The following is an 11,891-nucleotide window of genomic DNA, read 5'->3' on the forward strand; positions in this document are numbered from 1 at the left end:
TTTTGGCTTTTTTGTTTTGTTTTTTAGGCGATTGTGGTGTTTAGCTAATATTTCAGCTAATATTTCAGTTGTTTTTTTTTGGCTATTATGGAGTTTAACTAATATTTCAGTTGTACGCTAGCTATTTTGGCTAACTTACGCTTTTTTTGTCTTTTAAGCTATTTTGGAGTTTAGCTAATATTTCAGTGGTACGCCATCTATTTTGGCTACTTAGGACTTTTGTCTTTTAAGCCATTTTGGAGTTTAGCTATTTCAGCTGAATGCTAGCTATTTTGGCTAAATTATGCTTTATTGTTTTGTTTTTTAGGTTATTTTGGTGTTCAGCTAATATTTCAGCAGCATGCTAGCTAATTTGGCTAATTTAGTTTTTTTCTGTTTTTTTAGGCTATTTGGGTGTTTAGCCAATATTTCAGCTACATGCTAGCTATTTTGGCTGATTTAGGCTTTTTGTTTAGGCTAATTTGGAGTTAAGCTAATATTTCATCTGCATGCCAGCTGTTTTATCTAACTTTGGCTTATTTCAGTTTTTTATTCTAATTTGGCATTTAACAATATTTTAGCTGGTTATCAGCTTCAGCGTTTTCAGTCATTAGCTTTAGATTTTTAGTTATCAATTTCAGAATCTTCAGCTATCAGCACTAGCATCTTCAGCACCCAAATTCAGCTTCCAGCATTCACACTAGCATTATCACAGGTAATGCTATATTTCTAGTTTTTAGCTAGTTTAAAGCTAATGATGGTTAAGATGTGTGCTTTACATCCATGACTCGATTAGTTGACTAATCGGAGATAATAATAGCTGAATAGTCGACTATTAAAATAATAGTTTGTGGCTCCACGATCATCCAGCTCTATCTGAGGAGCCGGTCTGCTCGGCCTCCTCGATTCTCCTTACTGTCCTTCTTGGCAGCACAATAAACTTGATTCATGCACAATGCCACCACCATCCCATTCCCCCCCGCACCCACCCACCTTGATCTGTCTGCTGCACCGACTCGCCAGAGCACAGGAATGTCGAACTGCTGGACAGATCAAAGCCTGCATGTCCCCGAATGAGGAGCAGCGGAAAAACAGCGAATGATTCCCTCAAAGAGGAGTCTGTCCCGTGTCAGCACACTAATCCATAGCTTCAATAACAACAAATAGATTAATAACATGAACAAATGTGTAAAAGTAGTGAGGCTTTCACTTTTAAAGTTGATGGTATTAGATTATGTATAATAAAAGGCTCTTTTATCCCTCAAATGTGGCTTTAAAGAATTAAGCTAATTAGTTAAAGTTCATTATATTTTTCAATTTAGGTTAATATTATTGTGAAATTAACTATGTGCATTTTTGAATTTCTTTTTTTGGGTCTTTAATTCAAGTAAATTTGCTGCAGCAGGAAGGATTTTATTTTGAAAGGAACTTTTCAATGCTGCTTTCAATTACTACATATAGCAAACGTAATACCACAATACTGTAAATATTCACAGTTACAGTTTATAAATGAATGCCTTAATGATTACAATAACATCAACAACAAAAACTTGTTGTTTTTTTAAATCAGGAGGTGGGACTTTAAGGGTCAAAGGTCAAAGATTCTGTTATATTAGAAAAAAAATGACATTTATGGATGGATTTTAAAAATATATAAAATATACTTTAGAGACCAGAAACCTCTATCAAAGAAACAATTTTAATAAGTTGCCTAGAAAAGGTGATTTTGATATTCTTAGAATTCTTATTAAGGTTTATAGACAGCAACACTTCAGACTAATAGCTTGAAAAATTAAATTCTAATGGAATCACATTGACTTTTTGCACAAAAAAATTATATATTGTATATTTTAATATAAATGAGTTGAAAATGCAAATAAATAAGAACTGTTTTTACCCTAAAATATTTTATTTATTTTTTTTTATACAAAAAATGCCTAAAAAGAGGCAAAGGTCACATCAAAAAATGTGGATACGGTTTCAAAGATAACCTCTACATGCTTATTGACAGAAGAAAATCTCTAAAGTCAACATAAAATTGGAAGAATTTACATTATTTCTTTATTTATCAAATTAAAAAATCTTCCACTATAATATTTTTTTGTTTGTAACACTTGAATCTTAATAAATGCATCACAAGTTTTGGGGTTTTCCAGAAAAAAAAAAAAAAAAGATCTTTATGGGTCACTTGGTCATATGACAGAGATATCGTATCAGTTAAAAATGAACAGACACCACAAGGTCTGTGAGGCAAGAGCGCATGTGAGAACATTAACCTCAGCTTTCTGTCACAACATCAGGACCTGTCTGAAAGATTTTCTTTAAACAAAGAGAACATTTCTGTTCAAAAAAATCTTTTTCTGAGGCTTATGAAGGAGTGACGAGAATGTCCGTGACCAGCTGAGAACACAGAGTGGACTCGTGAGCAAACAGCTCCAGACTCCTCCTTCCTTCACACAGGTGGAGAGCCGGCGACCACACAGCAGCAGGGAGGTGTGGGGAAGGGGAGGTGAAAACCAAACAAACCGTGAGGGTTTCCACGACAGCCTCGCTCGCACTCCAAACCCCGGGGAGAAGTTTAGAATGTTTGCTCAAGCAGCGAGTGGCGGTTATTTTTAACAGATCTGTACTTAGTAGCAACAAGTTTAGTCCAGAAGAGTTTCTTGAGGAATTTGGTAAAACTGACGGATGAACACGAGAAAAGCTGCAGAGAAATGATTGTAGAAAAAAAAAAGAATAATTTTTGGAATTAAAGCAATTTGCTTTAAATCAAGTAAGAAAATATAAAAAAGCCTTTAACTGTCTGCTCAACCAAATGGCAGGAAACATTAAGAAAACATGTTTTTAAAAATAGCCATTTTGTGTATTAATCCCCAAGGTACGGAGACTCCAAAGCGACACGGAAGAAAAAAAAACTGATGTAAAAAAAAAAAAAAAAAGTTGAAGTAAAAAAACTAGTTACTGACTGATGCACAACAGATAGTATTTTTTAGAATTTTTTTTTTTACTTTTTTTTTTATTATTATTATCTGATGTGCACCAGCTACTAACAAAAACATTCTTTTTCCAAAAAATTGAAGTAAAAAACAATTCTAAAAAATATTATCTCGTGTGCACCAGTTAGTAGCTAGAATTTTATTTACTTTTTTACTTCAATTTTTAGGGAAAAAAAAGTTTCCAGTTATTATCTGGTGCACACTCATTACTAACAAGATTATTTTTTTCTCAAAATTAAAGTAAAAAAAAAAATCTGGATAGTAACAGGTGCACACCAAACAACCATAGACTATATATAAAAATAACAGTCTATGATAGTAACTGATGTGCACGTGTTACTAACCAGAAATTTACTTTATACTTGAATTTTTTTTTTCTTTTTTTTATATAGACCCTATGTACTTTTAGAAAAAAACATTTTTTTAATACAATGTATCTTTAGGGGCTCCATAAGCAGCAGAAAAAACTTTTTAGGGTGATTTTCTGGGTAGTTAAAGGTGCAAATTCTGCACAGAAGTGATGACAAAAGTGGATTTCTGCATAAATCAACTTTTCCATCTCTGCACCCTTAAAGACACGAGTGCAAAAACCAGAAACAAACCAGCCAAGAACCCAATAACAGTCATTCGCAGAGATGTGTCATGTTTTTCCTTCGTAGGTTGAAAGGAATTCACTGAATTCCTACAATTCCCAGGCATGCCTCCCACCTCTCCTCTGCTTGTCACTTGTTCCAGCATGTCCCACCCCGCGATGCCGTGTTGACACCATTCGCTCACAACAATCTGGGAATTGGTGGATAAAACGGAGCACCCCAAGAGGGCATTTATTGTAGTTTACTTCAAACCCATTATGAATGCACGATTGAGCACGGAACGCTGTAATTAGAGATAAAGGAGCCGAGAAAGGTGAAAAAATATGTCAAAACCCTCCAAATTTGGAACTTGGAAAATCTCTAAAGGAAAGATTTTGCTTTTGAAAGAGAGGAAAAAGGATCTCTATGTTGACATTGGCATAATAATGGAATAATAAATAGAAGTAAAACTTCCCAACATCCTAACTTGACTCTGCAAGAACTCCAAAAGTCCAAATTGGTTTCCAGCATCTCCGCTTTGAATCCATCACTTCCGTCGAGTTCCTACCTCTGACTTTTTCTGCCATTTTCTCCCATCAGCCTCTATGACAGAGAGGAACCAGCGAACCATAAAACGAAAAAAGACAGGAGGATCACACTCCGAAAAACTCCCGCTTCCCTTGCCTCCTCTGCCTCCTTGACCAGACTCGGATGGGAAGTATGCGGCAGCAGAGGGCGAGGGGAGGGAAAGAGGGGGCACCGTCGATGGAAAGGGGAAAGGGATTGGAGGCGAGCGGAACGGGACAGGGCAAGCCTGAGAGCGGCACGGTGGGACACGGAGCGTGCACAGATAAATGCTTTGGCACCATCGCTCAGTGCCATCACAGGATGAGCAGGAAAACAAAAGCATATCAGATTGAGAACTCGATGGGAAAGGAGAGGGAAATTAAGATTCTGTTTTTCTGATTTCCAGGCAACAATAAGGGCAGAAAGAGTTTATTATTATAGTAAAAGTGAAGAGACTGCAAAAGATCCTCGAGAACTTGCAGAAACGTTTCTAAAATTGACACTAAAGATAGTTTTTTTTTTCTTCTACCAACTACGGCTGCCACAAATTATTTCAAAAGTCGACTGATCAATTTTTTCCAAATAGTCGACAAATCGGCTCATGTGCAAAGTAAATGTAAAGCACACATCTTAACTATCATTTGCTTTAAACTAACTAAAAATACAGACAATGAAGATGACAGTTTATTAAACTTTTAAGGAATCGTGCAGCCTCTGTCCTTCATTTAAGACAAATCAGCATCTGAAAAAAGGAACTATTTTTCACAAAAGTTAAAGTTTTGATCTCCCTGTTTCAAATATAACTTAAAAAGTTGCATTACCTGTGATAATGCTAGTGTGAATGCTTTTTGCTGAAGATGGCGATGCAATTTTCTTTAATTGCTGGCAGGATTTGCTAAAAATGCAAAATGTTAAATTTGCTAAAAGATTGGAGATTTTGTGAAAGAACTGTGAAAGACCGCTGAAGTTGATCTATTTTTTTGAAAAAAAAAATAGTAAAATTGCTTAAAAATCCCAAATACATGTCAATTTATCAAAAATATTTAGTGTGTTGCTCAACTCTAGAGCACTGTTGCCGGGTGATTTTCACCCGAGCAAAAGTATTTACATTATTTTAAATTTGTTGCATCCCTGGGTAAAGTCTCACATGTCCCAGGAATGAGAGGACCAAGTGTACTGCATCATTATTTATTTTTTTAGGAATTTTTTCTTCTCAAATTGCTAATTTTTCAGTCATTTTCAACCATCTTTTTAGGATGTTCCTATGCTTTTTTCCCCACTTTATTGCATAAAGCACAGTTTGAAATAAAAGAAAACTACTCTAATTTATCATGTGTTGTCCTATCTTAATCTATTTTTTATGAGAAATACTTTTATTGGGTATTTTACATATCAGGTAAAAATTACTTAGCAAAAGTGATGGTGTAACTTTTTATAGCGAAAATTTTCTAGGGTTAAATATGAGTTAAACTCAAAATTAGCCCAAAAATGTTAGTGATGCCAAATTAGCCAAAAAGGCTAGCTCGTTGCTTAAACATTAGCTAAACTCCAAAATAGCCTACAATTCCTCAAAAAATAAATGAGTCAAAAACTTTAGCCTGTTGATAAAAGAAAACTCTTTATATTAGTCTAAAAAAAACCTCAGTAGATAACAAATTAGCTAAAAACGTTAGCATATTGGTAAAATGTTAGCTAAACTCTAAATTAGCCTAAAAAAACCCAGTGGATAACAAATTAGCCAAAAACGTTAGCATATTGCTAAAATATTAGCCAAACTCTAAATTAGCCTAAAAAAACTCAGTACATAAATTAGCCAAAAACGTTAGCATGTTGCAAAAATATTAGCTAAACTATAAATTAGTCTAAAAACTCAGTGGATAACAAATTAGCCAAAAACGTTAGCATGTTGCTAAAATATTAGCTAAACTATAAATTAGCCTAAAAACCCCTAGTGGAAAACAAATTAGCCAAAAGCATGATGCTAAAATACTTGGTATACTCCACATTTTCTTGAAAATTACTTAAAAAGATGAAAACATAGCCCATGAATATATTTAAAGTCTTGTTGTTAATCTACTTAAAATGTTGAAATGTGAAGACTTTCTCATTCATTTCCTATGGGGCCATTTTGCTCAATATTTCAAAAACTATCAAATTTATGAATACCAAAAACACAAATAGGAATGTCCTGAATGAGGTGAACATTTTGATACCAAGATTGATGAAATCACTTAAGTGTGATTGAGTTTTTATGTGCTAAAAACATACAGAAAGGAGATTGTGTGGATTACGGTAGCCGGGAGGTGCAAAACAAAAATCCCTTTACCTGAAACACTTTTACAAGTTTGATGAAACAATTTTACGAATTTATAGAAACACTTTTACAAGTTTATAGAAACAATTTTACAAGTTTGACCATAGACTGTATATGCTAATTGTGGCAGCCCTTCTAGCTACACAAAAAACTGACGTATGGTACTTCAAAAACAACAGTTTGTCTGCTTTCTTTAAGTACAGGAAAAGAACTTTACCCAATTCTGTACCATTCTCGTGCTTTCCCTTCCTCCTGAAAAAGTTCCGCTTCCTCCATGACATCCACTTACTCAAATTCATGTCAGAAAAAGCAGGTTATTTGAGACACGGAACAGAAAAAAAGGAATAGAAAGAAATAAAGAAATGACGCCGGAACAGGAAGACAAGGAGGTGGTAGAGGAAGACAAACAAAGAGGAAGCAGAGGTGAGAGCGCTCGGCGAGGGTGCTGGCTGGGTGGGTTTGTTCGGGGTGATGGGACCGCAGCGAGATGAAACCAGAGGTGAGCTTTTGTGCGATCGATTCAAAGGAATTGTGTGCCGACATAGGAAAAAAAAAAGATGTGCAGCAGTCTAAAACGGTCCCAACTGTGAGCTGGACAGGAAGGAACAAAACCATAGAAAAGTAAAAGCTTTGAGGGTTCTGACAACTCGCCACTAACTTCCTGTCTAAGTGGATCGAACCACTTTCCTCCGCCTAAAGCAACCCAGGCTGTTCTGGTCACATTTTACTCTATTCATGGAAACTACAAACTAAAACAGCTTCTAAGCCTAATTATGAATCTTAAGTGAAGGTTTCTCGTAAAAATGGTTCAAGGAACTAAAGCCTCCTCCTCATAAAGAAGCTGTCACTACTTTTTTTGGCAGGAAAAGTGATGAAGAGTTCAAGTTGAACCCCTGCTAACAAGTGCAATAGGAAACCAACTCAATCAAGGTGTGAAATATTCGATAAATTAAACCCAACTTGAGGAAAATTGCGTTTTTGTGACATTTATCTAAAAAAATGATATTATGAGTATTTCTTCAATCAAATCTTAGCTTATTTATCCATCCGAGTCTCTCTAGCGCGTCTTGGGCTCGGTTCGTTTTATATTTTTGCTTTTGTTCGTGCCAAAAAATAGACATAATTCATTTTTATTATTAAAAAACTGAAGGTAATACAAATTTCCTAAGACTATAGTAAGACTGTGTGGCTTCTTCTAGGTTTTAATCAGTAGAAAATGAGCCCAAATGGCTCTTTTACTGTTGAAGACTGCCAACCCCTGGCCTAATGGGACATACCCGGAACACCTCTCCAAGGAGGCATCCAGGAGGCATCTGGATCAGAAGCCCGGGCCACCTCATCTGGCTCCTCTCAATGTGGAGGAGAAGCGGCTCTACTCCGAGCTCTCTCCAGATAACCGAGCTTCTCATCTCTAAGGGAGCACCCAGCCACCCCCCGGGGGAAGCTAGTTTCAGCCGCTTGTAGTGGATCTTGTTCTTTCGGTCACGATCCAGAGTTCATAGGGGAGTACTGGAACGAAGATCGACTAGTAAGCTCAACTCCCTTTTCACCACAATGGACCAGTGCTACGATCGCAAAACGGTGGACGCTGCCCGTCAATCTCATGCTTCGAGATTTCCTCAAGATATTTAAACTTCTCCACCTGAGGCAGGAGAACTCCACTTTTCTCCTGTCGAGAACCATGGCCACAGACTTAGCGGTCCTGACCCTCATCCCAGCCACTTCACACTCAGCTGCAAACCACAGTGGAGCCAACAGGACAACATCATCTGCAAAGAGCTTATCTGTGATGTAGAAAATACGATAGGTGGGCCACAAGCTTGTACCAATGGGAGAAACTGTCCTAAAAATTTATTTTGATGTGGGATAAAAACTGCATAGTTGCATTTAAGACAACTCGGGATGTTTTTACAATAGATCAAGAGACGATCAGAGTTGGTCTTTGAACAGAACCTGGACTTATTCACGTTCTGCTTGGATCTGGAAGTGGCATTGCCAGTTGGAACTCCAGCTCAGGTGAGAAGAACACCCAGGTATGACAACAAGGAAAACTTAGCTTATGCTAATGGATCTGCAACAATAAGTGAGTCCATCACCTTTGCAGAAGGAAAGCACCGTTTTTACTTCTGGTAAGATATAGAGAAAATCAGTCAATTTTCCAATAATTGCAGTGACTATTACAGCAAATCTGGTACAAATTACTGTTCACACAAGCCAGCTGGCTTGGAATCAACGAGAAACGTCATTCCCTCTTGTGTTCCGCGGAAATTCTCCGTTTTTAAAGTCAGTGACTTTTCAGTGTTCCTTTTTCCTGATCAATACAAAATCCTGATCAGATTGAAGCTTCCTTCACAGATCAAGTTTGAGAAAAGTATTCTTTTAGGAGCATGTCTGTCGTCAGGTTCAAAGAGTCTACAAAGAGTTAACTAAAACATTTCCCCCCCCTAAAGCTCGGCTTGTTCCTCGAGTTTAGTAAATTCTGTCATGTGAAGGGTCAGAAGGTGGAGTGGGACACATGGCCAACAGGAGGAAGGAGAAAGTGAGGTTTTTCCTGGAAAAGGACATAAGAAAGCTCATGTTCTGCCGTCTTCCGAGGAGTCTGAATGTCATCTGCGCTGGGTGGAGGATCTGGGTAGTTTCTGCACATGGACCCCAGAGGGAGAGCCACTCCCACGGGAAGGGGGGGTGTTTTGGCCGCAGTCTCCATTCCCAGATTTCCAGCTCTGGATTCTGCATTCCCATGCTTCATCTCAAAAGCAGCGAGACTTCTATAAACACTTCTGTCACTGCAGGAGAAAAAAATTCTGGTTTGTTTTACCTCAGGCGACACAATTTGATCAAACGCCGACAGCAAACGCTCTTTGAACGTTGGACAAATCAACCTTTTCGTGAAGCAGAAGTCCTTCAAATTTCAAAACAAGCTCAACCCCTTATTTATTTATTTTTTTGTCTCTCTTTGCAGACACATACACAGCAGCTGGATCCCGTCCAAACACTCGGTACGCCCTGCTGCAGATCGAGGGCCGAGGCTGGAATTAAGTTTTAGTGACATGTAGCGGAGCGAGTATGGTAACAAACGATCCACACCCACGGGCTTCAAAAACACGGATCGAAAACAATAATATTCCTGACAATGCGCGGCGTGTCACACCCAGCTGAGAGATGCGAGGATTTTTAAAAGCTGCTCGACAAGTGCAAGTGACAAAAAGGGAGGGGCAGGACGGTTTGGGATTGCTCAACTGAGTGGTTAAACTACAGCCCAGATGCTGACGATGAGAGCGCACTCACACCAGCTTTCCTTTGAGGTTTAAAAGGTAATCCAAGGAGAACTTTCCCACAAAAAAGTTCATAGAAGTCCATTTAAAGTTAACACTGACTTTAAGAAATTCTGTTTGATTACCAACACACTTCTGTCTGTTAAAGCAAAAAAAAAATAAAAAAAAATCTAATTATTAATGAATTTTAAATAATTTAAATACTTTGTATTTTTCGTTTTTAGTGTCATTTTTTGTAAAAAATAAATAAAAGTAAAAAAGCAATTTTTTTACAATATTTCGCCTCTATAGATCAAATTGAGATCCCCTCCAATACATCAACGACCAACAAACCTGTCGCTTTCTAGGAAATAGTTTTTTGCAAAGCAAAAATATTTCCTTGGAAATTTGCCTCCGAGTCGTGGGCGGAGCTGTTGCCACAGATTAAGCCTGCCCTCGCTTCCCATCATCCCTTAGTTTACATGCTCCCCCACAAGCCCCTCACAACCCCAACCTAATATTACTATAAATGACGAGCAATATCAAAGCTATCCAGCTGTACAGTTTTGAGCTTTTTCTCATCTGCTCCTGATTCACAACAATATAAATAAAGAAATACAATTTTAAGCTTACTTTTCTTGATTAAAAAAAGCTACAAAAACATGCTAAAAAACATCAAAAGTACCATTTTCATTGGAGGAGGTCTTTAAATTAGCAAATTATTCCAACTTACATTTTGGCAATTGTTTTTAATTGATTCATAGCAGCCAAAATAAAAAACAATTTACAGTTGGAGGTACTTTATTGTGAAAATCCTGACAAAAGAAATAGTCAAATTTTGTGTTTCTATCTGCGACTATAAAAGCTGAACAATCCTTTTCTTATGATTTCACTTTTAGCTTCAAATGTTTTAATTTTGTGTGCTGGTTAGAAGCAGACAAAACTGTCCTGACTGCAGACAAACAGCATTTCTAAGACATTACAGGATCTGTCACATAAAAAAGAACTCAAAGAGTTTATCTACCCTAGAGGCAACTGCTCCCATTATTCTGAAGCCTCAGGGGTCACGCTCTATCTTTAACTTTAGAATTAATTCAAACAACATAATTACATGCATATTTCTGAGAAATCAACAGCTACACACAGTTTGAGCTTAAGGATGCCACTGGCCTCCTTTCTTCCAGCTGAATTTTCCGTGTTGTTTTGAAGGTTGCCAGAGCGACCTGAAAATCGGTAAGAAAAGCAGCGAGGTCGGAGGCGAACGCTGTAAATTTCAAACTCCATCAGCACAGTGGAATTCAACTGAACCCCCCATGGCACATGTGTCAAAGTTAAGGCTCTGGGGCCGGATCAGGCCCACCGGGTAATTCTATTCAGCCCTCCAGATCATTCTACTTTTGTTTATGTCCTGATGTTATCTTGGATTTAATTCTAACTTGTATAATTTTGACAAATATATTTTTATGGAGAGTAAAATATTGGAAGTCATTTAAGGTTTAATTTGATTTATTCTGGAATAATATTCCTGCCTTTTTATTATTCATAATTATGTTGAAAATAGACATTCTGCTAGTTTTTTTTTTTTTTTTTACAATTTTGATATTTATTAAGATTTCCTTTGGCAATTTTGAAGTTCAGATAATATTTGAGCTACATGCTAGCTGTTTTGGCCAATTTAGCCTTTATTTCTTTTTTTAGTCAATTTTGGAGTTTAGCTAATGTTAGCATGCTAGCTGTTTTAGATAATTTGGGCTTTTTTTCAGTCTTTTAGGGCTATATTAGAGTTTAGCTAATATTTCAGCTACAATATACTAGCTGTTTTGGCTAATTTGGGTATTTCTTTTAAGGAAGGTTATGGAGTTTAGATAATATTTCAGCTAATTGCTAGCTGTTTTGGTTAATTTAGGGTTTATTCAGTTTTTATTCAATTATTTGTTCAGCTATTATTTAGATGCTAGCTGTTTTGGCTAATTTAGGCTTTTTTTCAGTTTTAGTCCATTTTTAAGTTTAGCTAATATTTACATCCTAACTGTTTTGGCTAATTTCGGCTTTTTTCAGTTTTAGTCCATTTTTTAATTTAGCTAATATTTACATGCCAACTATTTTGGCTAATTTAGGCTTTTTTCAGTTGTTTTAGTCCATTTTTAGTTAAGCTAATATTTACATGCTAGCTGTTTTGGCTAATTTAGGCCTTTTTTGTTTGTTTTGT

The 11,891-nt window shown here is 36.7% G+C and overlaps 1 protein-coding gene across 6 annotated transcripts in view; it reads right to left on the reverse strand.

The window, feature by feature from the left end:
- The window catches only part of utrn (utrophin), a 184,221-nt gene that overhangs the window by 168,752 nt on the left and 3,578 nt on the right, over positions 1-11,891 (reverse strand). Inside the window, exon 1 of one of the 6 annotated variants that reach the window (XM_024290460.2) lies at positions 4,116-4,205. The exons of the other annotated variants lie outside the window; for them this stretch is intronic. Coding sequence (XP_024146228.1) covers positions 4,116-4,134 — 19 coding nt within the window. The 5' untranslated portion in view covers positions 4,135-4,205. Of the gene's footprint in view, positions 1-4,115; positions 4,206-11,891 lie in introns of those variants that run through there. 6 annotated transcript variants of the gene reach the window in all.

The sequence above is a fragment of the Oryzias melastigma genome, linkage group LG24 (assembly GCF_002922805.2).
Source record: "Oryzias melastigma strain HK-1 linkage group LG24, ASM292280v2, whole genome shotgun sequence".
Taxonomy (NCBI): domain Eukaryota; kingdom Metazoa; phylum Chordata; class Actinopteri; order Beloniformes; family Adrianichthyidae; genus Oryzias; species Oryzias melastigma.